A 24,841-nucleotide genomic window follows, 5' to 3' on the forward strand; every position below is an offset into this window, starting at 1 on the left:
TTACTACTGGCCTGATCCTATTCTAGATCCTACATATATCCAATGGAGTTCATGCCTTCAGCTTCAACCTTTCATGGAACTTGCGTTATTTGTAGGAATGAGTCCTACTTAAACTCCTTATGTTATCCACTATTGTAAAAAACAGTTACTGTTATAATATATCCACAAACTGTCAAAGACAAACTGTCACAGCTACCATGTAAGAGATCAGCAAGAGAAAGAAAACTAGGTGAAAGACAGAGACTCACAATAGCCATAAAACTGGGATTTGTTGACTCATGACAAATTGCTCCAATATACAAATAGAACAGTTAAGAATGAAAATATGGAATATCAGGAAAACCAGGCCATTTTAAACTTTGCTTTTCGGTATTACTTCTAATTCCAAATAATAAGTGACATTCTGTAAGGTTTATCTGACTACACTTCCTGGGAACATGTACGTTTTATTAGCTGAAGAATTTCAGTTGGTCAAGAAGTCTCAAGTAGCATATGTACAATAAAACATAATTTTACCACCTTTCTACAACTGTGATTTATTCTCTTCCTTACATTTAAATTGTCACCTATTCTTCTCATCAAATTCACTAATCTCAATATATCTTCCTATTACAAGAAAAGTAAGTTCAAAGCTAACCAACTATGTAAAGACAAGATTCTGAAATGTAACTTTCTGAGGTAAGTATTAAAACAGAATTAAGCCTTATCAAACATCTGTTCTGCTGCAGTGACAGAAAAAAAAAAAGATATCAAATAAAATTGAGCATCCATGAGGGAAAGGTATATCTCGGATGAACTGAATATTTAATTGGGATGACATTCTTATAAAATAAACCATTTTAAAGTATACAATTCAGTGGCATTTGGTATACTTACAATTTGATACAACCATCACCTCTCTCTGTTCCAAAACAGTTTTCATACCGCCATTTTCGTATCACCAAAGGAGATCTCATACACATTAATCAGTCACTCCTCAGTCTTTTTCTCCCTATCAGCCTCTGGCAACCATTAATCTGCTTTTTGTCTCTATGGATTTACCTGTTTTGGATATTTCATATAAATGGAACCACAGAGTATTTTGGATCTGGCTCCATTCAGTTTTCCAAGTTCATCTATGCTACAGCACGTAGTGCTTCATTCATGTACTGAATACTATTCCATCCTACGGATAGACCAAGTTTTGTTTATCCATTCATCTGTTGATGGGCATCTGGGTTGTTTCCACCTTAGCTATCGTGAATAGTACTGCTATGAATATAAATATTTGTGTATAAGACTTTGAATACCTATTTCAATTTTTGGGGTATATTCCTAGGAATAGAATTGTTGGGTCAAACGGTAATTCTATGTTTAACTTTTTGAAGAACTGAGGTAAATTAATTTTTGACAGGTCTTTTTTTTGTTTTGAGATGGAGTCTGGCTCTATTACTCAGGCTGGAATGCTGTGGCACGATCTCAGCTCAATGCAACCTCTGCTTTCTGGGTTAAAGCAATTCTCCTGCCTCAGTGTCCCAAGAAGCTGGGGACTACAGGCATGCACCACTACAATCAGCTAATTCTTGTATTTTTAGTAGAGACAGGATTTCACCATGTTGGCCAGGCTGGTCTAGAACTCCTGACCTCCAGTGATCCACCCATCTCAGCCTCCCAAAGTGATGGGATTACAGGCATGAGCCACCATCCTTGGCCTTGACAGGTTTTTAAAAACTAAACATTCAACACTTCTCAGTTAGTAAAAACAAAACTGATGGGCCCAAAATTCTTTTTCTTGCAGGTTTGTGCAAAAACTTTATTTCATATTTAGGGAAAGCTCTACTAAGTTAAGGCCAGTATCCTTAAATCAACCAAGTTTTGCAAACTTTCAACTTTTTTTTAACATACTGAATACAAATTCAGTATTCATCTTTCCTTGGGTTCAACCCACCTGTCAAAGTGCAAACATACTAGTTTCTATAAACAGACAAAGTAATGTTAATTATATTGTGCATTTACAACTGAGTTAAAACCTTCATAGTATGACTCAGTTACCAAAATGAGAGATAATTATCTCGCATTCTATTTGGATAGAGATAAAACATACATAAGTGAGAATATATAGGTGTAAGTATAACCAAATGCATCATACACATAATTTTTCTAAGATGTTTATAGTATCACCTCCAATTAATGTGTTCTAGATCTAGAATATGTATAAGAGCCATGTCCCTAGATATGTAAGAGTAACAGGATTGTTATCATGCATGTGACTAATCAAGAGACAGTGATCAAAAATTGGTCCAAAGGGGGTTTACTCAGGGAAATTATGTAATGTGCCATGTGATGTTTCCGTCAATGACAAAACCCATATACAACAGTGGTCTCATAAAATTATAATAAAGCTGAAAAATTCCTATAGCCTAGTGATGTCAGTGATGCCATAGCAGCTGTAACATAGTAGTGCAATACATTTCCTTTTCTATGCTTAGATATACTTAGATACTCAAACACTTACAACTGTGTTACAACTACCTACAGTATTCAATATAATATGCTGTTCAGGTTTGTAGCCTATAAGTAACAGGTTGTACCATGTAGCCTAGGTGTGTAGTAAGCTATACTACCTAGTTTTATTTAAGTAGACTCTGATGTTTGCACAACAATAAAATCGCCTAGTAATGTACTTCTCAGAATGCATCCCCATTGTTAAGCAACGAATGACTGTATATTCCTCCTACTCCTTCAGCTAGCATTATGCTATGATTTGGCATTAAACAAAGCTCACTTTTGCTTCATCAACTGCTTATATCGTGTGTGAGAAGATCACTTAAAAAGTATAGTCTATACTTCTCATTCATTATGCTATATTCTCTGTATTCTGACACGAACTGTGTCTGTGTGTGTCACCCCTATCTACGAGCTTTTATACTTTAAAATATGTTCCATAAGAATAGAATGTGTCAGCTATCAAGCACTGACAGGTGACCAAAAAGGTGTAGAATCTCTGTGAGAGCTGTTGGTGAAATCCATGTGCTATTAGAGAGAGAAAATAAAGCAAGAGCAGATTATGGTAGCCTACGCTATCAGCAATCTTTGTAAACAAAGAGGAATCAATGTCTGTTACAATGTCTTCAAGGATTACTTCAAGTAAGTCAGGTCAAGAAGAAACTCAATAGACTGCCTATTTACCCTTTTTTACTGCAAAGTTACTACTGTAATAAAAGGAAGTCTTAATAATATATACAACCTGAAAAAAACAAATATTTTTAATCTTTCACCATTTGTTAAAAACAAAGCATGTTTTAAGGTAGTTAATACCAAAATATTCCAGAAAATATGCAATTGGTCTAAAATATTAGCTAAAACATATGTTCATTTTCTATGACCCATACCGTTTCTTTAGGAAAAGACATTTGTCTTGTAGTCAAATACTTACTAAAAATATGTCCCAGAAACTATCCACCAAGATATATACTGTGCTTATTTTATTCCTGATCATCATTGGCAAACACATTGGCAAGACTCTTCTATCATAAGAGTGAGCACACTGGGCTTCCCACCAAAAATTCAATGGGGGAGCTAAAAGAGAATTAAGGATTTTGCTCTGTGTATCTAGAAGAGATTCTCTGGCAAGAGGAACAATGGTAAGATCATAAAGTCATCTTTGAGATTTGACCCAAATGTACAATTTTCCCCTCCTCATATAATTATATTCAAATTATTATATTAAATTTCCTACTGAGCCCATCCTCTCTCCTCCCTGCCATGTTAAAAACAAAACGAGGCCAGGTGCGGTGGCTCACGCCTGTAATCCCAGCACTTTGAGAGGCTAAGGTGGGCAGATCACTTGAGATCAGGAGTACCAGCCTGGTCAACATGGTGAAACCCCATCTCTACTAAAAATACAAAAAACTTAGCCAGGTGGGGTGGTGCATGCCTGTAATCCCAGCTACTTAGGAGGCTAAAGCAGGAGAATTTCTTGAACCTGGGAGGCAGAGGTTGCAGTGAGCCAAGATCGCACCACTACACATCAGCCTGGGTGACAAAAGCGAGACTCCATCTCAAAAAAAAAAAAAAAAAAAGGTAGATGTTATCAAGGAAAATCAAAATGAAGGAGTCCTTGCAGAACAGACGCAATACTGCAGACTTTGAAGGGAAGAAATCTGGCTTCTAAAGTACTAGTTCTAGAGCTGGGTGAGCCTGTGCAAATAATGACCCTTGCAAGGAAAGGAAATAAGAAAACTGAAGACTGGGTAGGATAAATGGCTTACTCAGAGTCATCAACTAGTAAGTGTATTAGTGTATCCAAAATCCAAACCCATGACTTTAAAAAGTCCAGAGCCCACTGCACTATGCTATTTCCTCTCTCAAAACTTAAGTATTGGAATTCAGTGGAAGGGGCAAAGGGTGTTCATGCTTTCCAACCATTGTCACACATCTCTAGCCGCAGAATTTCAGGCATAGGTAAGGAAGATGTGTCAGATACTCTGCACATCATGAAACATTAGCAGCAAGTCACGTAAGCTCCTTCCCAATTATTATTACGACATTCCTAGGGCTATTTCAGATTTGAATAGGTAGCCTTCCTCTAAAAATTTCATCAGGATTTTGTATTTAATACACAAATGAAATCTGGGTACTACTACTTTATGTTGTAAAAAGCATTGTCAAATGCATGGAACATTATAAAACTATGATGAAGCCACAGACAGAAATTTCACGTACTTCCTATACACTTTTAAGCTGTATTAACTTGGGCTACAAGAATAACAAAAATATTAACAGTTATTTAACAATTAGGATAATATTATAAAATGCATTCTTATCTAAGAACTAGTGAAAAATGGAAGGATACATGGAATAGAACAATTCATCAGGGTTTGAGACCAGGTATTCTAATGTTGGATCGAGAGAAAAATTTTCCAGTTAGTAAGCAAACCAAAGTTATATAGTCTTCAATTTCCTCAGAAACCATGGAACCGGACAGAAATAAACACAAGGAAGCTATTATGAACTTATCTAAAAAGTAACTTTACATTCTATTCATAAAGTAATTAAAAGGAGGAAGCATCTCCCCCTATGCCAAATATTTACCATTATCCTTACTGCTGTTTTCTTCAATAGTCATTTGTTCAGCCAATTCAGACAGTGATTCATCAATAGTCTGGCTTCCTCGGAGTGTGAGGGATAGCCTTCTTTTAAATTTTTTCATCCTATCAACTGAAGATGGCTTGAAAAATCCTGAAAGAAAAGAATAAATACAAAATCAAAGATATAATTATAATATTTTACCGCTAAAGAAAAATACCACCTGGGTTTACTGGTAGTCTTTAAAATCGGAATATAATGAAGAATTCTCACTTCTGCCAAACATCATCAAATCCAACCCCTTTTTAAAAAGGATCCACCTACTCTGAATAATGCTGTATTTATTTGGCATCATCAGAAGAGCAGGCATTCTATGTAACTAAAGGGTGGGACTTTAAGCATCACAACTAAGTTCAGAAGGATTAGAAATTTTCTTAAAATGTGTATTTTGAAAACCATTATAGTAAAATATCAACATTATTTTGACACTTAGGTTCCATCACATAAATATCAATCATCATATTGGAACCAGCCAGTGATATCTTCAGATATAAGTGAGGGGTGGGTGAAGTAATGGAGGAAGATAAAGAACGACGTTTGACAACGAGGGTCTCTTTCATCCTAAGAGTACCAAGCTTTAGAAGGAAGAAAGGAAAGCAAAATTAGTGGGTACTGAATTAAACAGATCCAACAAGAAATTTTCCTTTTTACACTCTTACACAGCCAATACATTAGGGTTTGGTCTTGTTTTCCTTTGTTAGGCTTTCAAGGGTCTCTTTCATCCTAAGAGTATCAAGCTTTAGAAGGAAGAAAGAAAAGTGAAATTAGCGGGTATTGAATGTCTGACACATGGTAGATACTTTCATATCTCTGAGTCTTCCTAATTCTGAAAGGTAGAATATACTATCCCATTTTCATACATGAGGAAACATGCTCAAAGAAGTTCCCTGACCCATGTCAAACAAATAATAAATGACAGAACAGATTTAAAACTAGAATTACAATTTACTTTTTCTTCCACACTTTAACATCTTTAAAATCAGAATGTATCTCACAATTAATGTGATGTCAAAATGTAACTGACAGTATTTTTTCTTTCTTAGAGGTACATAAATCAATGGTACAATTCATAATAGAGTCTTATATGTGATCAAACAAGGTACTTAGGCCAAACCCAAACTCTTGACCCACAATTTCCTTTCTAACTTGCTGTTTCCAGGATGAGCTGGTTTACCAGATCACCATGCACACTATAACCATTATCCTAGCCAAAAGTAAGGGCCATACAACTCCCCCCCCTAGTTAAAGTACAGGGGTTTTACCATCCAGCTCTGGATATCTATTTTATATCTGTATGTGTTTTGCTTAATTTCTCATTCTAAGGGTTTATCTTAAGTAACTGAGTTTGCAGAACAGGTAACTTCTGCATATTAGTTATAAAATAATTTTTGTTTGCTCAAAAACTGAGGGAAGGTATAACAAATAAACTTCTAAATAATAACTATATTTTACCACTTTCATATTATATACTTATTATATTTTAAAACAGAAAACAGCTGGGCATAGTGGCTCATGCTTCTAATCCTGGCATTTTAAGAAGCTAAGGCAGGAGGATTTCTTGAGGTTAGGAGGTTAAGACCAGTCTGGGAAACATAGTGAGAACTTGTCTCTACTAAAAACTACTTAGCCAGGCATGGTGGCATCTGCCTGTATTCTCAGCTACTCAGGAGACTGAAGTGGGAGGATCACTCGAGCCCAGGAATTTAAGGCTGCAATGAGATATGAATGTGCCACTGCACTCCAGCCTGAGCAACAGAATGAGATACTCTCAATTTTTTTTTAAATCCACTATAATAAAAATACCAAAAAATACTAAATACACATTAAAATAGTAAGAGTTGCAACTGCACTTTAATAAAAACTCTTTTCACCCATAGGCTCTAAAATAAGAGACATACTTTGATGTTACTAAAAAGCTCCTACTCCTTAGCTCAGTTTAAAGACATATATACTCCTAAATGTTTTCTATTAACTTATCTTCCAGTTCACTAATCCTCTTTTCAGCTGTGTCTAATCTGCAGTTAAATCTATCTGTTGTGCTCTTAGTTTTAGTTACTATATTTTCAGCTCTAGAATTTCCATTTGATTCTTTTCTATAGATGCCAGTTCTCTAGTGAAATCCTCCACCTTGGCATCTATTCTCATGAACTGAATATAGTATCTTAAATCCCGTTTTAAACTCCAAAGTCTGCACAATCTGTGGATCTATTTCTCTTGTCAATTTTCTTCTGTTGATTTTTTTGTATGCTTATTAGTTTTTTATTGTATGCAAAACATTGTGAATTATTGCATGCGAATATGTATGGAAAAAATGTAGAGCCTCCAGATGATGTTACCTTCCTCCAGAAAGGATTTAATTTTTGTTTTTAACAGGCTCTGTAGGAGCAGACTGAATGCAATCCAAATCAGACTGAGCTGACTTGAGACTGGGTTTCAGACACTATGAAGATTGTTCTGTCTCTGATTTGTCCTCACTCAGTGGCGTGGCTCTTCAACAGATTCCAACCGTTAAAACCTAAGGCCAGAACGATAACAAACTACTGAAAGCTGAATTCAACTTCCTCATTTTTTGCTCATCTCTTACACCTTGCTCAGTTTTTAATCTTCTTATCCCAAATAGCTTACGAGTTGGAAAGGGGAAAACTTAAGACTTGGATCAAAAGGAAAATCTGCACAGAGTATGTCTGTCTCCCTTCTCTCCTGAACCTTGACTCTTCAAATGAGACGCTTTACAATGTCTTCAAAATGATTTTCCCCCCTAGCATTTCTAGTTTTCAGCAGTTTTAGTCTGTTACAAGTTACTCCATTATTGGCAGAAATGGAGGTTTTGATGTGGATTAGATGATTTAATATATGCATTTCACCAAGCAAGGTGAATTTATAGGAGATAAGTCAGTAAACCATGACATTGATCCCAATTAAGAAACCTGTTAATTGTAGGGCTATCCTAAATGCTATTCTGTACTTCTGATAGTCAATCTTTATAGCTCTACCTTGACAGAGTCAGCAACTCATGCCATTTGTTTAAACATATTAGATATTTAAGTTGTACTGAGCTACTGCCACTCTCATCTATCCTTTGTTTCTGTAAGACTTGACTTTACACTAGAGATGTCTTCCTTTGTTAGGCTCCTGAATCACCCTGTGTAGTAAGGAGGTAACTAGGTAGGCTTGGGGTACTCTAACTCTGCACATTCTGAAAAAAGCACTAGTCTGTGAGAGGCTCCTGAGAGATAACCTCTGAGCCCTTGAAATATCTTGCCCGATAATAGTATCTCTGTATAACTGAGATCTTGATCACATCAGATAATTTGTATAAGCAATATAAATTATGGTTAATGTTTATTTTTGTATGCGTGGGGCTTTGGCCCACACTGTGTCAGTTTGACTTCTTAGGGGAGGAAGGACAGGAGAAGCTGGAGACTGAGTAACTAAAGTCAGTCATATGAGCACTTCATGCCTATCTGATCCACAGCAATTTTCTTGCACAAGACACAGGTGAACCTCCCTGTTTGAAGCTCTCTGCATGTTGTCATAGCCCATGCAACTCCACTGGAAGAAGACAAACAGAAGCTCGTATCTGGATCCTCTTGGGCTTCAACCTATACACCTTTCCCTTTGACTTTTTTTTTTTTTTAATTTTTTATTGGATTTTAGGTTTTGGGGTACATGAGCAGAACATGCAAGACAGTTGCGTAGGTACACACATGGCAGTGTGCTTTGCTTTCCTTTTCCCCTTCACCCACATTTGGCATTTCTCCCCAGGCTATCCCTCCCCACCTCCCCCTCCCACTGGCCCTCCCCTTTTCCCCCCAATAGACCCCAGTGTTTAGTACTCCCCTTTCTGTGTCCATGTGTTCTCATTTTTCATCACCCGCCTATGAGTGAGAATATGCGGTGTTTCAATTTCTATTCTTGTGTCAGTCTGCTGAGGATGATGTTCTCCAGATTCATCTATGTCCCTACAAATGACAAAAACTCATCATTTCTGATTGCTGCATAATATTCCATGGTGTATACGTGCCACATTTTTCCAATCCAGTCTATTATCAGTGGGCATTTGGGTTGATTCCAGGACTTTGCTATTGTAAACAGTGCTGCAATGAACATTCGTGTACATGTGTCCTTATAGTAGAACGATTTATAGTCTTTTGGATATATACCCAGTAATAGGATTGCTGGGTCAAATGGAATTTCTATTTCTAAGGCCTTGAGGAATCGCCACACTGTCTTCCACAATGGTTGAACCAATTTACACTCCCACCAACAGTGTAAAAGTGTTCCTTTTTCTCCACATCCTCTCCAGCATCTGTTGTCTCCAGATTTTTTAATGATCGCCATTCTAACTGGCGTGAGATGGTATCTCAATGTGGTTTTGATTTGCATCTCTCTGATGACCAGTGACGATGAGCATTTTTTCATATGATTGTTGGCCTCATATATGTCTTCTTTCGTAAAGTGTCTGTTCATATCCTTTGCCCACTTTTGAATGGGCTTGTTTGTTTTTTTCCCGTAAATCTGTTTGAGTTCTTTGTAAATTCTGGATATCAGCCCTTTCTCAGATGGATAAACTGCAAAAATTTTTTCCCATTCTGTTGGTTGCTGATCCACTCTAGCGACTGTTTCTTTTGCCATGCAGAAGCTGTGGAGCTTCATTAGGTCCCATTTGTCTATTTTGGCTTTTGTTGCCAATGCTTTTGGTGTTTTGTTCATGAAGTCCTTGCCTACTCCTATTTCCTGGATAGTTTTGCCTAGATTTCCTTCTAGGGTTTTTATCGTGCCAGGTCTTATGTTTAAGTCTTTAATCCATGTGGAGTTAATTTTAGTGTAAGGTGTCAGGAAGGGGTCTAGTTTCTGCTTTCTGCACATGGCTAGCCAGTTTTCCCAACACCATTTGTTAAACAGGGAATCCTTTCCCCATTGCTTGTTTTTGTCAGGTTTATCAAAGATTGTATGGTTGTAGCTATGTTGTGTTGCCTCTGGTGCCTCTGTTTTGTTCCATTGGTCTATATCTCTGTTTTGGTACCAGTACCATGCTGTTTTGATTACTGTAGCCTTGTAGTATAGTTTGAAATCCGGTAGTGTGATGCCCCCCACTGTGTTCTTTTTGCTTAGAATTGACTTGGCTATGCGGGCTCTCTTTTGGTTCCATATGAAGTTCATGGTGGTTTTTTCCAGTTCTGTGAAGAAGTCAATGGTAGCTTGATGGGGATAGCGTTGATTCTGTAAATTACTTTGGGCAGTATAGCCATTTTCACGATATTGATTCTTCCTAACCATGAACATGGAATGTTTCTCCATCTGTTTGTGTCCTCTCTGATTTCGTTGAGCAGTGGTTTGTAGTTCTCCTTGAAGAGGTCCCTTACGTTCCTTGTGAGTTGTATTCCAAGGTATTTTATTCTTTTTGTAGCAATTGTGAATGGCAGTTCGTTCTTGATTTGGCTTTAAGTCTGTTATTGGTGTAGACGAATGCTTGTGATTTTTGCACATTGAATTTATATCCTGAGACTTTGCTGAAGTTGCTTATCAGTTTCACGAGTTTTTGGGCTGAGGTGATGGGGTCTTCTAGGTATACTATCATGTCATCTGCAAATAGAGACAATTTGGCTTCCACCTTTCCAATTTGAATACCCTTTATTTCTTTTTCTTGCCTGATTGCTCTGGCTAGAACTTCCAGTACTATATTGAATAGGAGTGGTGAAAGAGGGCATCCTTGTCTAGTGCCAGATTTCAAAGGGAATGCTTCCAGTTTTTGCCCATTCAGTATGATATTGGCTGTTGGTTTGTCATAAATAGCTTTTATTACTTTGAGATATGTTCCATCGATACCGAGTTTATTGAGGGTTTTTAGCATAAAGGGCTGTTGAATTTTGTCAAATGCCTTCTCTGCATCAATTGAGATAATCATGTGGTTTTTGTTTTTGGTTCTGTTTATGTGGTGAATTACGTTGATAGACTTGCGTATGTTGAACCAGCCTTGCATCCCCGGGATGAATCCTACATGATCATGATGAATAAGTTTTTTGATTTGCTGTTGCAATCGGCTTGCCAATATTTTATTGAAGATTTTTGCATCTATGTTCATCATGGATATTGGCCTGAAGTTTTCTTTTCTTGTTGGGTCTCTGCCGGGTTTTGGTATCAGAATGATGGGTTGGTCTCGTAAAATGATTTGGGAAGGATTCCCTCTTTTTGGATTGTTTGGAATAGTTTTAGAAGAAATGGTACCAGCTCCTCTTTGTGTGTCTGGTAGAATTCGGCTGTGAACCCGTCTAGACCTGTACTTTTTTTGAGTGGTAGGCTCTTAATTGCTGCCTCGACTTCTGACCTCGACTTCTGACCTTGTTATTGGTCTATTCATAGTTTCAGCTTCCTCCTGGTTTAGGCTTGGGAGGACACAGGAGTCCAGGAATTTATCCATTTCTTCCAGGTTTACTAGTTTATGTGCATAGAGTTGTTTGTAATATTCTCTGATGATGGTTTGAATTTCTGTGGAATCTGTGGTGATTTCCCCTTTATCATTTTTTATTGCATCTATTTGGTTGTTCTCTCTTTTCTTTTTAATCAATCTGGCTAGTGGTCTGTCTATTTTGTTACCTTTTCAAAAAACCACCTCTTGGATTTATTGATTTTTTGAAGGGTTTTTCGTGTCTCAATCTCCTTCAGTTCAGCTCTGATCTTAGTTATTTCTTGTCTTCTGCTGGGTTTTGAGTTTTTTTGATCTTGCTCCTCTAGCTCTTTCAATTTTGATGATAGGGTGTCAATTTTGGGTCTCTCCATTCTCCTCATATGGGCACTTACTGCTATATACTTTCCTCTAGAGACTGCTTTAAATATGTCCCAGAGGTTCTGGCATGTTGTGTCTTCGTTCTCATTGGTTTCGAAGAACTTCTTTATTTCTGACTTCATTTCATTGTTTACCCAGTCAACATTCAAGAGCCAGTTGTTCAGTTTCCATGAAGCTGTGCGGTTCTGGGTTGGTTTCTGTATTCTGAGTTCTAACTTGATTGCACTATGGTCTGAGAGGCTGTTTGTTATGATTTCAGTTGTTTTGCATTTGTTGAATAGTGCTTTACTTGCAATTATGTGGTCAATTTTAGAGTAGGTGTGATGTGGTGCTGAGAAGAATGTGTATTCTGTGGATTTGGGGTGGAGAGTTCTGTAAATGTCTATCAGGTTTGCTTGCTCCAGGTCTGAGTTCAAGCCCTGGATATCCTTGTTGATTTTCTGTCTGGTTGATCTGTCTAATATTGACAGTGGAGTGTTAAAGTCTCCCACTATTATTGTGTGGGAGTCTAAGTCTCTTTGTAAGTCATTAAGAACTTGCCTTATGTATCTGGGTGCTCCTGCATTGGGTCCATATATGTTCAGGATCGTTAGCTCTTCTTGTTGTATCGATCCTTTTACCATTATGTAATGGCCTTCTTTGTCTCTTTTGATCTTTGTTGCTTTAAAGTCTATTTTATCAGAGATGAGAATTGCAACTCCTGCTTTTTTTTGCTCTCCATTTGCTTGGTAAATCTTCCTCCATCCCTTTATTTTGAGCCTTTGTGTATCCTTGCATGTGAGATGGGTTTCCTGGATACAGCACACCGATGGGTTTTGGATTTTTATCCAATATGCCAGTCTGTGTCTTTTGATTGGTGCATTTAGTCCGCTTACATTTAGGGTTAATATTGTTATGTGTGAATTTGATACTGCCATTTTGATGCTAAGTGGCTGTTTTGCCTGTTAGTTGTTGTAGATTCTTCATTATGTTGATGTTCTTTAGCATTTAGTGTGACTTTGGAATGGCTGGTACTGGTTGTTCCTTTCTATGTGTAGTGCCTCTTTTAGGAGCTCTTGTAAAGCAGGCCTGGTGGTGACAAAATCTCTGAGTACTTGCTTGTTCACAAAGGATTTTATTTTTCCTTCACTTCTGAAGCTCAGTTTGGCCGGATATGAAATTCTGGGTTGAAAGTTCTTTTCTTTAAGAATGCTCAATATTGACCCCCACTCTCTTCTGGCTTGTAGTGTTTCTGCCGAGAGATCTGCTGTGAGTCTGATGGGCTTCCCTTTGTGGGTGACCCGACCTTTCTCTCTGGCTGCCCTTAGTATTTTCTTCTTTATTTCAACCTTGTTGAATCTGACGATTATGTGCCTTGGGGTTGCTCTTCTTGCGGAATATCTTTGTGATGTTCTCTGTATTTCCTGCATTTGAGTGTTGGCCTGTCTTGCTAGGTGGGGAAAAATTTCCTGGATGATGTCTTGAAGAGTATTTTCCAGCTGGGATTCATTCTCTTCGTTCCCTTCTGGTACACCTGTCAAACGTAGGTTAGGTCTTTTCACATAGTCCCACATTTTTTGAAGACTTTGTTCATTCCTTTTTGCACTTTTTTCTCTAATCTTGGTTTCTCGTTTTATTTCATTGAGTTGGTCTTCGACTTCAGATATTCTTTCTTCTGCTTGGTCAATTCGGCTATTGAAACTCGTGCATGCTTCACGAAGTTCTCGTATTGTGTTTTTCAGCTCCTTTAATTCATTCATATTCCTCTCTAAGTTATCCATTCTTGTTATCATTTCCTTATATCTTTTTTCAAGTTCCTTAGTTTCTTTGCATTGATTTAATACATGTTCTTTTAGCTCACAAAAGTTTCTCATTATCCACCTTCTTAAGTCTAATTCCGTCATTTCATCACAGTCATTCTCCGTCCAGCTTTGTTCCCTTGCTGGTGAGGAGTTTTAGTCCTTTCTAGGAGGCGAGGTGTTCTGGTTTTGGGTGTTTTCCTCCTTTTTTCACTGGTTTCTTCCCATCTTTGTGGATTTATCTGCTTGTTGTCTGCGTAGTTGCTGACTTTTCGATTGGGTCTCTGAGTGGACACCCAGATTGTTGATGATGAAGTATTTCTGTTACTTGGTTTTCCTTCTACCAGTCTAGCTCCTTCGCTGTACGACTGCTGAGGTCCACTCCAGGCCCTGCTTGTCTGGGGTGCACCTCTAGCAGCTGTGGCACAGTGAGGGATGCTACCAGTTTCTTTTTCTGCTATCTTTGTCCCAGGATGATGCCTGCCAAATGTCAGTCTTCTGGATATAGAGGGGTCAGGGAGCTGCTTGAGGAGACAGTCTGTACTTTATAGGAGCTCAATTGCTGAGCTGTGAGGTCTGTTGTTCATTCAGGGCTGTTAGGCTGCTACGTTTGATTCTGCTGCACCAGAGCTCATTAAAAAAACCCTTTTTTTCTCAAATGCTCTGTGTTGGGGGGTTCGGGCTTTATTTTTGGATGTCCGTTGAGGTGTCCTGCCCAGCTAGGAGGCAGACTAGCCACTGTTGGCATGCCGAGGCTCCGCCCTGCTCTTGTGAGGTTCACCCTAATGCTGCAGGCTCTGCTGTTCTGCTGTGATCTCCGCCACGCCCTGCGGCGGAGTCTCTCTGTTGTAGCGGGTTGCCTTGGCAACGGCAGGCTGCGTCAGCAGTGGGCATGTATCTCAGTAGGGATGGGTTGCCTTGGCAACGGCTGGCTGCGTCAGCAGTGGGTGTGTATCTCAGTTGGGGCGGGTTGCCTCGGTAATGGTGGACGCCCCTCCCCCACAGAGCGTCTCAGACCGTCTGCTCGGGATCGTTTGAAATCGCGGTTTTGTTCGTCCCACTGGGCTAGCCCAAACGCTCTGTCCCTGCAATCCCGTGTGCTGGCCCACTGTCCAAGTCTCGTTCAGCCTCAGGTCCAGCCCTCTCAAGTCTCACGTTGCCAGTTCAACAGGGCACCCGGACAAGTGCGCCCTGTGGGGAGTGCTGGGTAGGGCCGGCCGCCACCACCCCGGCTGCCTGGCGTCCCGCGTCTCCTTTATACTTGGGAATTTCCCCGTTCTGCGGGCAACAAAGATCAGTCTGGAAATGCAGCTCCGACTCACCTCTCCACGGATTCAACGAGGAGATTCTCACAGCGCCATCTTGAGTCCTCCCCCTCCCTTTGATTTTCATCTGTATCTTTTAGCCATAACAAATCATGACTATGAGTTTAACAGCTTTTCTCTAAGTTCTATAAGTCCTTTGAGCAAATCATCAAGCATGATGGTTTGGTCTTGGAGATTCCCATTGCACACTCCAAGAAATCTACATGCCCCCACAAAAAGTCCTAGGAGATGGTAGCTCATAACTACCAACATTCTCAAACATAGGCATCTAGTCACTTGCTGCGTATCCAACTATACAGACATCAACACTTCAGAATCTTGCCACACCATTTGTGAAAGTTTGCTGACGATGGGATCTGCCTATTATTCTACATGACAAATAAGGACAAAATAACAAAGTATTACAGAAATGTTATTACAGAATTAATTCACATAACACAGTAACATTCTGTAACACAGGCCAACTATAAATGGATTCTTTATCTATTACAGCATAGAACTGAGCTATCCAAAACGGTTGCCAACAGCAGCCTAATGGGCGCTTGAAAAGTATGTAGTCCAAACTGAGTTGTGCTGCAACAGTAAAATACACAGTGGACTTTGATTGCCAGGGGCTGGGAAAGAACAGGAATGGGAAGTTATTCTTTAATGGGTAGAGAGTTTACATTTGGCAAGATTAAATGAATGCTGAAGATAGATAATGGTGATAAATGCAGAACAATATGAACTAAATACCACTGAACTGTGCTTAAAAATGGTAAAAACATTATTTTACCACAGCTTTCTTAAAAATAAAAAAAAAAAAACCTTAGTGGCTTCAGACAACAACATTTATTATCCCTTGCCCCCCAAAAAATTATTATATTGTAACATGTCGAGGGCCAGGCACAGTGGCTCATGCCTGTAATCCCAGCACTTTGAATGGCCAAGGCAAGCAGATCCCTTGAGGTCAAGAATTCGAGATCAGTATGGCCACCATGGCAAAACTCCGTCTCTACTAAAAATACGAAAATTAGCCAGGTGTGCACGCCTGTAATCCCAGCTACTCGGGCTGAAGCATGAGAATCACTTGATCCTGGGAGGCAGATGTTGCAGTGAGCTAAGATCATGTCACTGCACTCCAGTCTGGACAACAGAGTGAGACTCTGTCTCAAATAAATAAACAAACAAAATATTGAAAAATATTTCAGATGTCTGGTTAAGTAGAAAATATCTCCAAAATTAACTTTGCCTTTTAAAAACCTTTCAAAAAAATGCCTACAAAAATCTTAAAAATTACATATGTGGTATACATTACATTTCTATTGGACAATGCTAATAGAGAGTGTCAAGTAGATCTTGGTGGTTTTAAGAGAGTCCAAAATAAAAAGAATAGAATCACATAATCCTTAACCTTTTCTTCATATGTTCCCTGTACATTTGAACAATATATCAGGGAACATTCTATGTGCTTCTAACTCAGAATAATATGCATGGCACTTATTTCATCATCAAAGAGTGAACAAAAGCCTGGTCTATAAAATAACCTTAATTATACTTATTTTATATTCTGTCAGGAATAAAAAAGATATTTCTAATTCATAAAAGAGAAAAATATTTATAAAGCTAAACCTTGCTACAAAATTTTCAAATAAAATCGCATCTTCAAATTGTTCCTATTTTTAATCTGATATAATTGTAAAATTTTAATTAAGTTACAATGATTTGTAAACACAGATAGTGTTTCATTACCACTACAGATAGAATTTCATTATCACAGCCTAGATCATTATTAAAGGAAAAATATTCCCAAATGAAATAGGTTCCTTGACATTTCTAATTATCTGTAAGTAGAACTGTGCATATCAACTTTTTTTCATTAGCTGAGAACAAAAGCACATATGCTAAACTAAAAACACCTTTTATGACATATTGTCTTTAGGGTTAATCTTTAATGTTTACTGTAATAGAGCAGTGCTAAATTACTGATTTTCTAAAATTGGAACACTCAAGAGTTTGGTTAAAATATTTTATTTGTTTAGTTACTAAGATTTTTATATTATCACTTCTCTTTAACTTTTATTTTAGGCTCAGGAGTACACAGGTATGTTTGCTATATAGATAAACTGCATATATGAGGGTTTGGTGTGCAGATTATTTTGTCACCGAGGTAATAAGTATAGTACCCAATAGGTAGTCTTTTGATCCTCTCCCCTCCTCCAATCTTCACTCTCAAGAACACCCCGGTGTCTGTGGATCCCCTTCTTTGCATCCATGTGTTCTCATTGCCTATTAGTCCCCACTTTACGAGTGAGAACATGTGATATTTGGTTTTCTGTTCCTGCATTAGTTTGCTTAGGATAAATGGATGGATCTGGAGGCCACTATTCTACACTATCATTTCTATAAATATTAAGATAGAGTAAACAATGCGACTTAATAGTAAATGATTGAATGTTCACATTTCAGTGTTAATGTCATTTTTCGGAGGGCCCTTTTCTGACCCACTCTACTCCTTCATAGTTCACTCACAGCACTTATCATATACATATATACATACATATTCCATATGTATACATACACATATGTGTATGCACACTGCAAAATAACTGTTTTTCTAGACATCAAAAACACTTCTAGCTTTTTGTAATACTTAAATCAAATTTAAAATGGTAAAAGGGCAGTAAAGGATAACAGAATGACAGCATATAACTCTCCATTTAAAGACAGTTGAAAATGTTCAAAAATCAGTTCTTAACAATAAATACATAAAAGGAACTTGCAAATATAATACATTATCTTACTTCACCTTGGGCTAAACTTGTTCCAGGATTATCTGCTATACAGTTAAGAAAGTTTCTATGTTTCTTTTATCCTGAATAGGTAATTAGAATCTATTTACCTAAAGAATATAAATAATGATTCTAGAATGCCAACTAAGTTTGGGCCTTAGGAATGGAAAAATATGCATACCACACACTGTTTTTAAAGAAGGTAACAGCTATAAATACTCCCAAACTAGACATTCTAGTGTGAGTCTTTACTTGTAAAAATGATATTATAGTGTAGTTTTCTCAGTACTTGCAGTAAATAACTCTTTGGATACAAATTCACCTTAATGTCAGGCCTCCAAGTCCAAGACTGGCCATCATAGCCTTGGTGACCTGCCCATACACCTCCAGATGGTCTCCAGGAGCCAGAAAGACTGAAGTAACCGGGTGGCCATAAAAAGAAGTGAAACAGCTAGCTCCTGCCTCAACTGATTGCTCTCTCCCTGAGACATAAGACCATTGTTCCTGCTCAGCCTTACAAAACTTCCCCCCTAGACACTGGGTTTCTCAAGACCCACACCCCTGTTACTATGTAATTTACCACATCCTCCCCTCTACTTGCAACTGATAACCCTCACCCTGTGAACATGCCTGTTTCTAATAGATAAGCCCTACCCTTGTGACCATGCATCCCGTGACACCCTTCCCCCCTCCCCCGTAAAATAGATTACTACCTTTAACTGACCATTTACCTCAACCTATATAACCAGTCCCCTTTCCTACTCCCCTTGCCTCATTCTTTTCTCAGAATTGGCCCACTTGCACTCAAGTGCTAAATAAAACTACCTCATTGCCCACATGAAGCCTTCTTGGTGGTCTCTTTACACAAGCAATGCGCTTAACACTTATATTCAAGCTACTCTAATATAAAAGGACTTTAATTAGAGTGGCAACACACTGTTTATGTTTGATATATTCTTAAAACAATTTATGTTAGTAATTGCAAAAAAAAATTAAAGAAAAGGCTAAATATTATTTTGAAATGCCTAAATGATTTTCCTTTAGGTAAACAGGCAAAATTTACATGTAGAACAAATACTGTGAAGTAAAGATTAAAATACAGGATTTAAATGGGAAACTAAGGTTTTGCCACTTAATGTTGCTTTTGTCAGTCTTTTTGAAATATCAAACAGAGATAATGACAGATGTTTCTTCATAACATTTTAAGTAACGATGACTACAAATAAACACTACTGTATACAAAGTGAACTCATTACATGGCATGTAAGCAAATGTTCTGTTATTTTCTCCACAATGATTAGGCCATGACAAATACCAAACACACTCTAGGACATGTAAGCTAATCATACGGAATGAGGAATAACCAATGTTTAAAACTTAAACTTTTTTAACTAGAAATGATTTTGTTATTTGTATAAAACACAAAGTAAAATACAAAAATTAGTCAGGCCTGCTGGTGCACACCTGTATTATCAACAACTCGGGAGGCTGAGGCAGAAGAATCGCTTGAACTTAGGAGGTAGAGGTTGCAAACAGCCAAGATCGTGCCACTGCACTCCAGCCCAGGTGACAGAGCAAAACTCCATCTCAAAAAACAAAACCAAACAAAAACAAGAACAAAACAAAATACATAAAGTGATTTACAAACACTGACAGAGCACTGAATTAAAATTTCAATCATGCTTAGAGGTTTTTTCCATACTTAAAAAATTTTAATCCTTGGCTGCACACAGTGGAAAACACCTGTAATCCCAGCACTTTGGGAGGCCAAGGCGGGTGGATTACCTGAGGTTGGGAGTTCGAGAATAGCCTGACCAACATGGAGAAACCCTGTCTCTACTAAAACTACAAAATGACCTGGCCTTGATGACACATACCTGTAATCTCAGCTGTTCAGGAGGCTGAGGCAGGAGAATCACTTGAACCCGGGAGGCGGAGGTTGTGGTGAACCAAGATCATGCCACTACACTCGAGCCTAGGCAACAAAAGCAAACTCCATCTCAAAAAAAAAAATTTAATCCTTTATGTGTTCAAGTCTGAGGGTGATTCTTTTTTTTTTAATAGTATGAATAGGGAAACATAGAAACTAGAAAAAAAAATGTACCAAAGATTTTCCTCTATTCATAAATACTGTGAGAAAGACAATATAAGATTATCGTGACACTTGAGGAATAAAATGCCAGAGAAGAATGCTCTAGAACTTGGTCCTTGCACCAAAAAATAACCAGTAAACTGGAAAAACAAGAATCAACTATCTTCCAAGTATGAAACTTAATTAGACACTTAAAACCAGGGAAGTGCTTCATGCAGAGGCTGCTGATCTTGATAGAAGACTCACATGGGCAAACCATAGCTACCATTCCCCATTCCTCAGCTTTGCCACAACAGTAGGGAATAACAGCCCCAATCTCTGGAACAACTTATTAGTGCCATAGCAGGCAGTGGGAGAACTTTGTCCTCCAAAATTCAAGTTTGAATATTTTGGTCTGTTTGGCAAGATCGATGAGAGGCACAGAGACAGATGTTTGCCTTTATTTAGGCCCTCTAGAGCTAACTGGGAAGGAGAGGCAAACTGGCATCTACTGGAAGATCTAATAACATGGCATCTTCTTATTTAACCCAGATATTCTTATATCATTGTTAGGTCACAGACTTACTACAGAGATAATGGAATAGAAACTTTAGTGACTACACACAAGAAGGAATACACAGTTTGCAAAAATGGTTTAGGAAAGTCAAAAAGGAATGACAATAGCCTTCAACCAGCCAAGAAAGGCCTGATGAGTGGGAGAACCGATAACTACAGTTACCACTTTGGAGTATAGTGGCCAGGTCTCAACAAATAACCACAAAGCTCACAAACAGGAAAGCACGACCCATTAAGAAAAAAAGCATTTGACAGAAACCTAAAAAGTACAGAATCTGGAATTGCTAGTCAAAAATGTTAAATGAACTGTCCTAAACATGCTTCTCCTAAATGTGCTCAAAGAGCTGAAGGAAATCAAGAAAACAATGAATGAGCAAAACAAAAATATCAATAAAGGGACTGAAATTATAAAAAGGAACCAAACAAAAATTCCAAAACTGAAAATTACAGTAACTAAAATTTAAAAATTCACTAGAGTGGTTCCACAGATTTGAACAGGCAGAAAAAAATTATTAGCAAATTTGAAGACAAGGCAATTAAAATATCCAGTCTTAGAGAAACAAAGAAAAAAGAATGAAAAAAAGTGAATAGAGCCTGATGAACCTATTGGACACTATTAAGTATACCAACATACATACCATAGGAGCCCCCAAAGATAAAAGAAAAAGGGAAATATTTGAAGAAATAATGGTGGAAAGCGTCTCAAACCTGTAAACACATGAATATATACATCCAAAAACTTCAGTGAAATTCAAGAATAAATTCAAAGGAGATCCAAAATTGAGGCACATTATATTCAATGTGTAGAAACCCAAAGATAAATAAAGAATCTTCGGCCGGGTGTGGTGGCTCAAGCCTGTAATCCCAGCACTTTGGGAGGCCAAGGCGGGTGGATCATGAGTTCAAGAGATCAAGACCATCCTGGTCAACATTGTGAAACCCTGTCACTACTAAAAATACAAAAAATTAGCTGGGCATGATGGCGCGTGCCTGTAGTCCCAGCTACTCAGGAGGCTGAGGCAGGAGAATTGCCTGAACCCAAAAGGCGGAGGTTGTGGTGAGCCGAGATTGTGCCATTGCACTCAAGCCTGGGTAACAAGAACGAAACTTCATCTCAAAAAAAAAAACGAACCTTGAAAGCATCAAAAGAAAAGCAACTTTACATATACATCGGCTCCTCAATAAGATTAACAGCTGATGTGTGATCAGAAACTCTGATGATCAGGTAGCAGTACAAATGGCATATTTTAAATCTGGAAAGAAAATAAAAAGTCAACGAATAATTTTATATTCGGCAAAACTATTCTTCAAGAATGAAGGAGAAATTTCCAGATGAACGAAAGCAAAGCAGTTTGTTACCAGTAGACCTACTCCACAAGAAAGATATAGGGAAACCGGGGCTCGGGGAAGATGGTGCTGAAGGACCAACTCAGGATTGCAGTTCCCAGTTAATCCGCAGAGGGTGAGTGGACACCACATTTCCATACGGATCTTTATTTCCCACAGACCAGGAGATTCCCAGTGTAAGAGCCCAACAGGCCGCCAGCGCAGCAGTTTGGGCTGGCGCGGCTGTTTGGGCCGAGGCCGCAGCGCAGCGACACCCCATACAAAATACACTGGTTTGGTTGCCCTGTTAAACAGGCAATTGGAGATTTCGGAAGGCAGATTAGCACATTCATCTGATTAAATGGGACTTAAACAGAAAGCCAGGCCAGGAGATTCCCGGACAGCAACGTGGTTTGAGCTGGCGCAGTGGGTCACTGCACAGGAAATCACACAGATCCCGGCACCCTTGCAGAAGGTGACTGGAACACCTGGGAGAGAGTCAACCATTTAATTTTAAAAAAAAGAGGGGTGCGGCTCTGAGGCAGGGAGCCAGGTGATCAGGCTCGGCAGTTCCCACTCCCACAAAAACAAACAAAACAGCAATTTGAAACGCTCCAGGTTGAGAGTTTCACAGCAAGCACAGCTGAACCCAGAACAGTGCAGCTTGGTGGGGGAGGGGCATCTGCCACTACCAAGGAACTCTGCCATTGCTAACGCAGCCTGCCATTGCCGAGGCAACTCGCCATAACAGAGAGAGTCTGCCACTACAGAGGCGGGCCACCATCGCCACTGCAGTTCTAACCACACCCATATTAACAGGATTACAGGGAATTACACACGGCAGCAGGGCGGAGCCCACAGCAGCTCATCATAGCCACTAGAGGCAGGCAGTGACTAGACTGCCTCCTCGCTGGGCAGGAACGCGCAACCGATACTCATGAATAAAGCCCCGGGACAGAGCATCTGAGGAAAAAAAAGGGGGGCCTTATGAGTTCTGCTGCAGGAGACTTAAACATACCTGCCTAGCAGCTCTGAATGAACAAAGGAACTCAAAGCTCAGTACTTGAGCTCCTATAAAGTACAGACTGTCTCCTCAAGCAGCTCCCTGACCCCCGTATATCCAAAGAGTCACCTCACAAAGGACTGATCACACTGACATTTGGCGGGCATCATTCAGGGACAAAGATAGCAGAAGAAGAATCTGGTAGCAACCCTCATGGTTCCGCAGCTGCTACAGGAGTTCCCCAGGCAAGCAGCGCCTGGAGTGGACCTCAGCAGTCTTACAGCAGTGGGGCCAGACTGTTAGAAGGAAAACTAAGAAACAAAAATACTTCATCATCAACAATCTGGACATCAGAGACCCAATGGGAAAATCAGCAACCACTCAGACAGGTGGATAAATCCACGAAGATGGGAAGAAATGAGCGCAAAAAGAAGGAAAACACCCAAAACCAGAACACCTCACCTCCGACAAAGGACCAAAACTCCTCACCAGCAAGTGAACAAAGCTGGACGGAGAATATGTGAGATGAAATGACAGAATCAGACTTCAGAAGGTGGGTAATGAGAAACTTCAGTGAGCTAAAAGAACATGTTCTAAATCAATGCAAAGAAACTAAGAACTTGAAAAAAGATTTGAGGAAATGATAACAAGAATGGACAACTTAGAGAGGAATATGAGTGAATTGAAAGAGCTGAAAAACACAACAAGAGAACTTCATGAAGCATGCACAAGTTTCAACAGCTGAATTAACCAAGCAGAAGAAAGGATATCAGAAGTCGAAGATAAACTCAATGAAATAAAATGAGAAGCCAAGATTAGAGAAAAAAAGCACAAAAAAGAATGAACAAAGTCTCCAAGAAATGTGGGACTATGTGAGGAGACCTAATCTACGTTTGATAGGTATACCTGAATGTGACAAAGAGAATGAATCCAAGCTGGAAAATACTCTTCAGGATATTATCCAGGAAAATTTCCCCAACCTAGCAAGGCAGGCCGATATTCAAGTCCAGGAAATACAGAGAACACCACAAAGATATTCCACAAGAAGAGCAACCCCAAGGCACATAATCATCAGATTCACCAGGGTTGAAATGAAGGAGAAAATGCTAAGGGCAGCCAGAGAGAAAGGTCGGGTCACCCACAAAGGGAAGCCCATCAGACTCACAGCAGATCTCTTGGCAGAAACACTACAAGCCAGAAGAGAGTGGGGGCCAATATTCAACATTCTTAAAGAAAAGAACTTTCAACCCAGAATTTCATATCCAGCCAAACTGAGCTTCAGAAGTGAAGGAAAAATAAAATCCTTTGTGAACAAGCAAGTACTCAGAGATTTTTGCCACCACCAGGCCTGCTTTACAAGAGCTCCTGAAAGAGGCACTACACATAGAAAGGAAGAACCAGCACCAGCCATTCCAAAAACATACCAAATGCTAAAGAGCATCAACAAAATGAAGAATCTGCATCAACTAACGGGCAAAACAGCCAGCTAGCATCAAAATGGCAGTATCAAATTCACACATAACAATATTAACCCTAAATGTAAATGGGCTAAATGCACCAATCAAAAGACACAGACAGGAAAATTGGATAAAAAGCCAAAACCCATCGCTGTGCTGTATCCAGGAAACCCATCTCACATGCAAGGATACACAAAGGCTCAAAATAAAGGGATGGAGGAAGATTTACCAAGCAAATGGAGAGCAAAGAAAAGCAGGAGTTGCAATTCTCATCTCTGATAAAATAGACTTTAAAGCAACAAAGATCAAAAGAGACAAAGAAGGACATTACATAATGGTAAAAGGATCGATACAACAAGAAGAGCTAACAATCCTAAATATGTATGGACCTAATACAGGAGCACCCAGATAGATAAGGCAAGTTCTTAATGACTTACAAAGAGACTTAGACTCCCACACAATAATAGTGGGAGACTTTAACACTCCACTGTCAATATTAGACAGATCAACCAGACAGAAAATTAACAAGGATATCCAGGGCTTGAACTCAGACCCGGAAAAAGCAATCCTGATAGACATTTACAGAACTCTCCACCCCAAATCCACAGAATATACATTCT

At 38.9% G+C, this 24,841-nt stretch overlaps 1 protein-coding gene across 8 annotated transcripts in view; it reads right to left on the reverse strand.

Moving 5' to 3' along the window:
- The window catches only part of CDK17 (cyclin dependent kinase 17), a 134,910-nt gene that overhangs the window by 45,713 nt on the left and 64,356 nt on the right, over nucleotides 1-24,841 (reverse strand). For 5 of the 8 annotated variants that reach the window (XM_009004404.5, XM_035257351.3, XM_054238760.2 and 2 more), the window contains one exon: nucleotides 5,074-5,220. In XM_009004404.5, the coding sequence (XP_009002652.1) occupies nucleotides 5,074-5,191 (118 nt within the window). In that variant the 5' untranslated portion in view covers nucleotides 5,192-5,220. Of the gene's footprint in view, nucleotides 1-5,073; nucleotides 5,221-19,665; nucleotides 19,764-24,841 lie in introns of all 8 variants that reach the window. The other 3 variants (XM_035257350.3, XM_054238761.2, XM_078337094.1) reach the window with 1 other exon arrangement.

The sequence above is a fragment of the Callithrix jacchus genome, chromosome 9 (genome assembly GCF_049354715.1).
Source record: "Callithrix jacchus isolate 240 chromosome 9, calJac240_pri, whole genome shotgun sequence".
Taxonomy (NCBI): domain Eukaryota; kingdom Metazoa; phylum Chordata; class Mammalia; order Primates; family Cebidae; genus Callithrix; species Callithrix jacchus.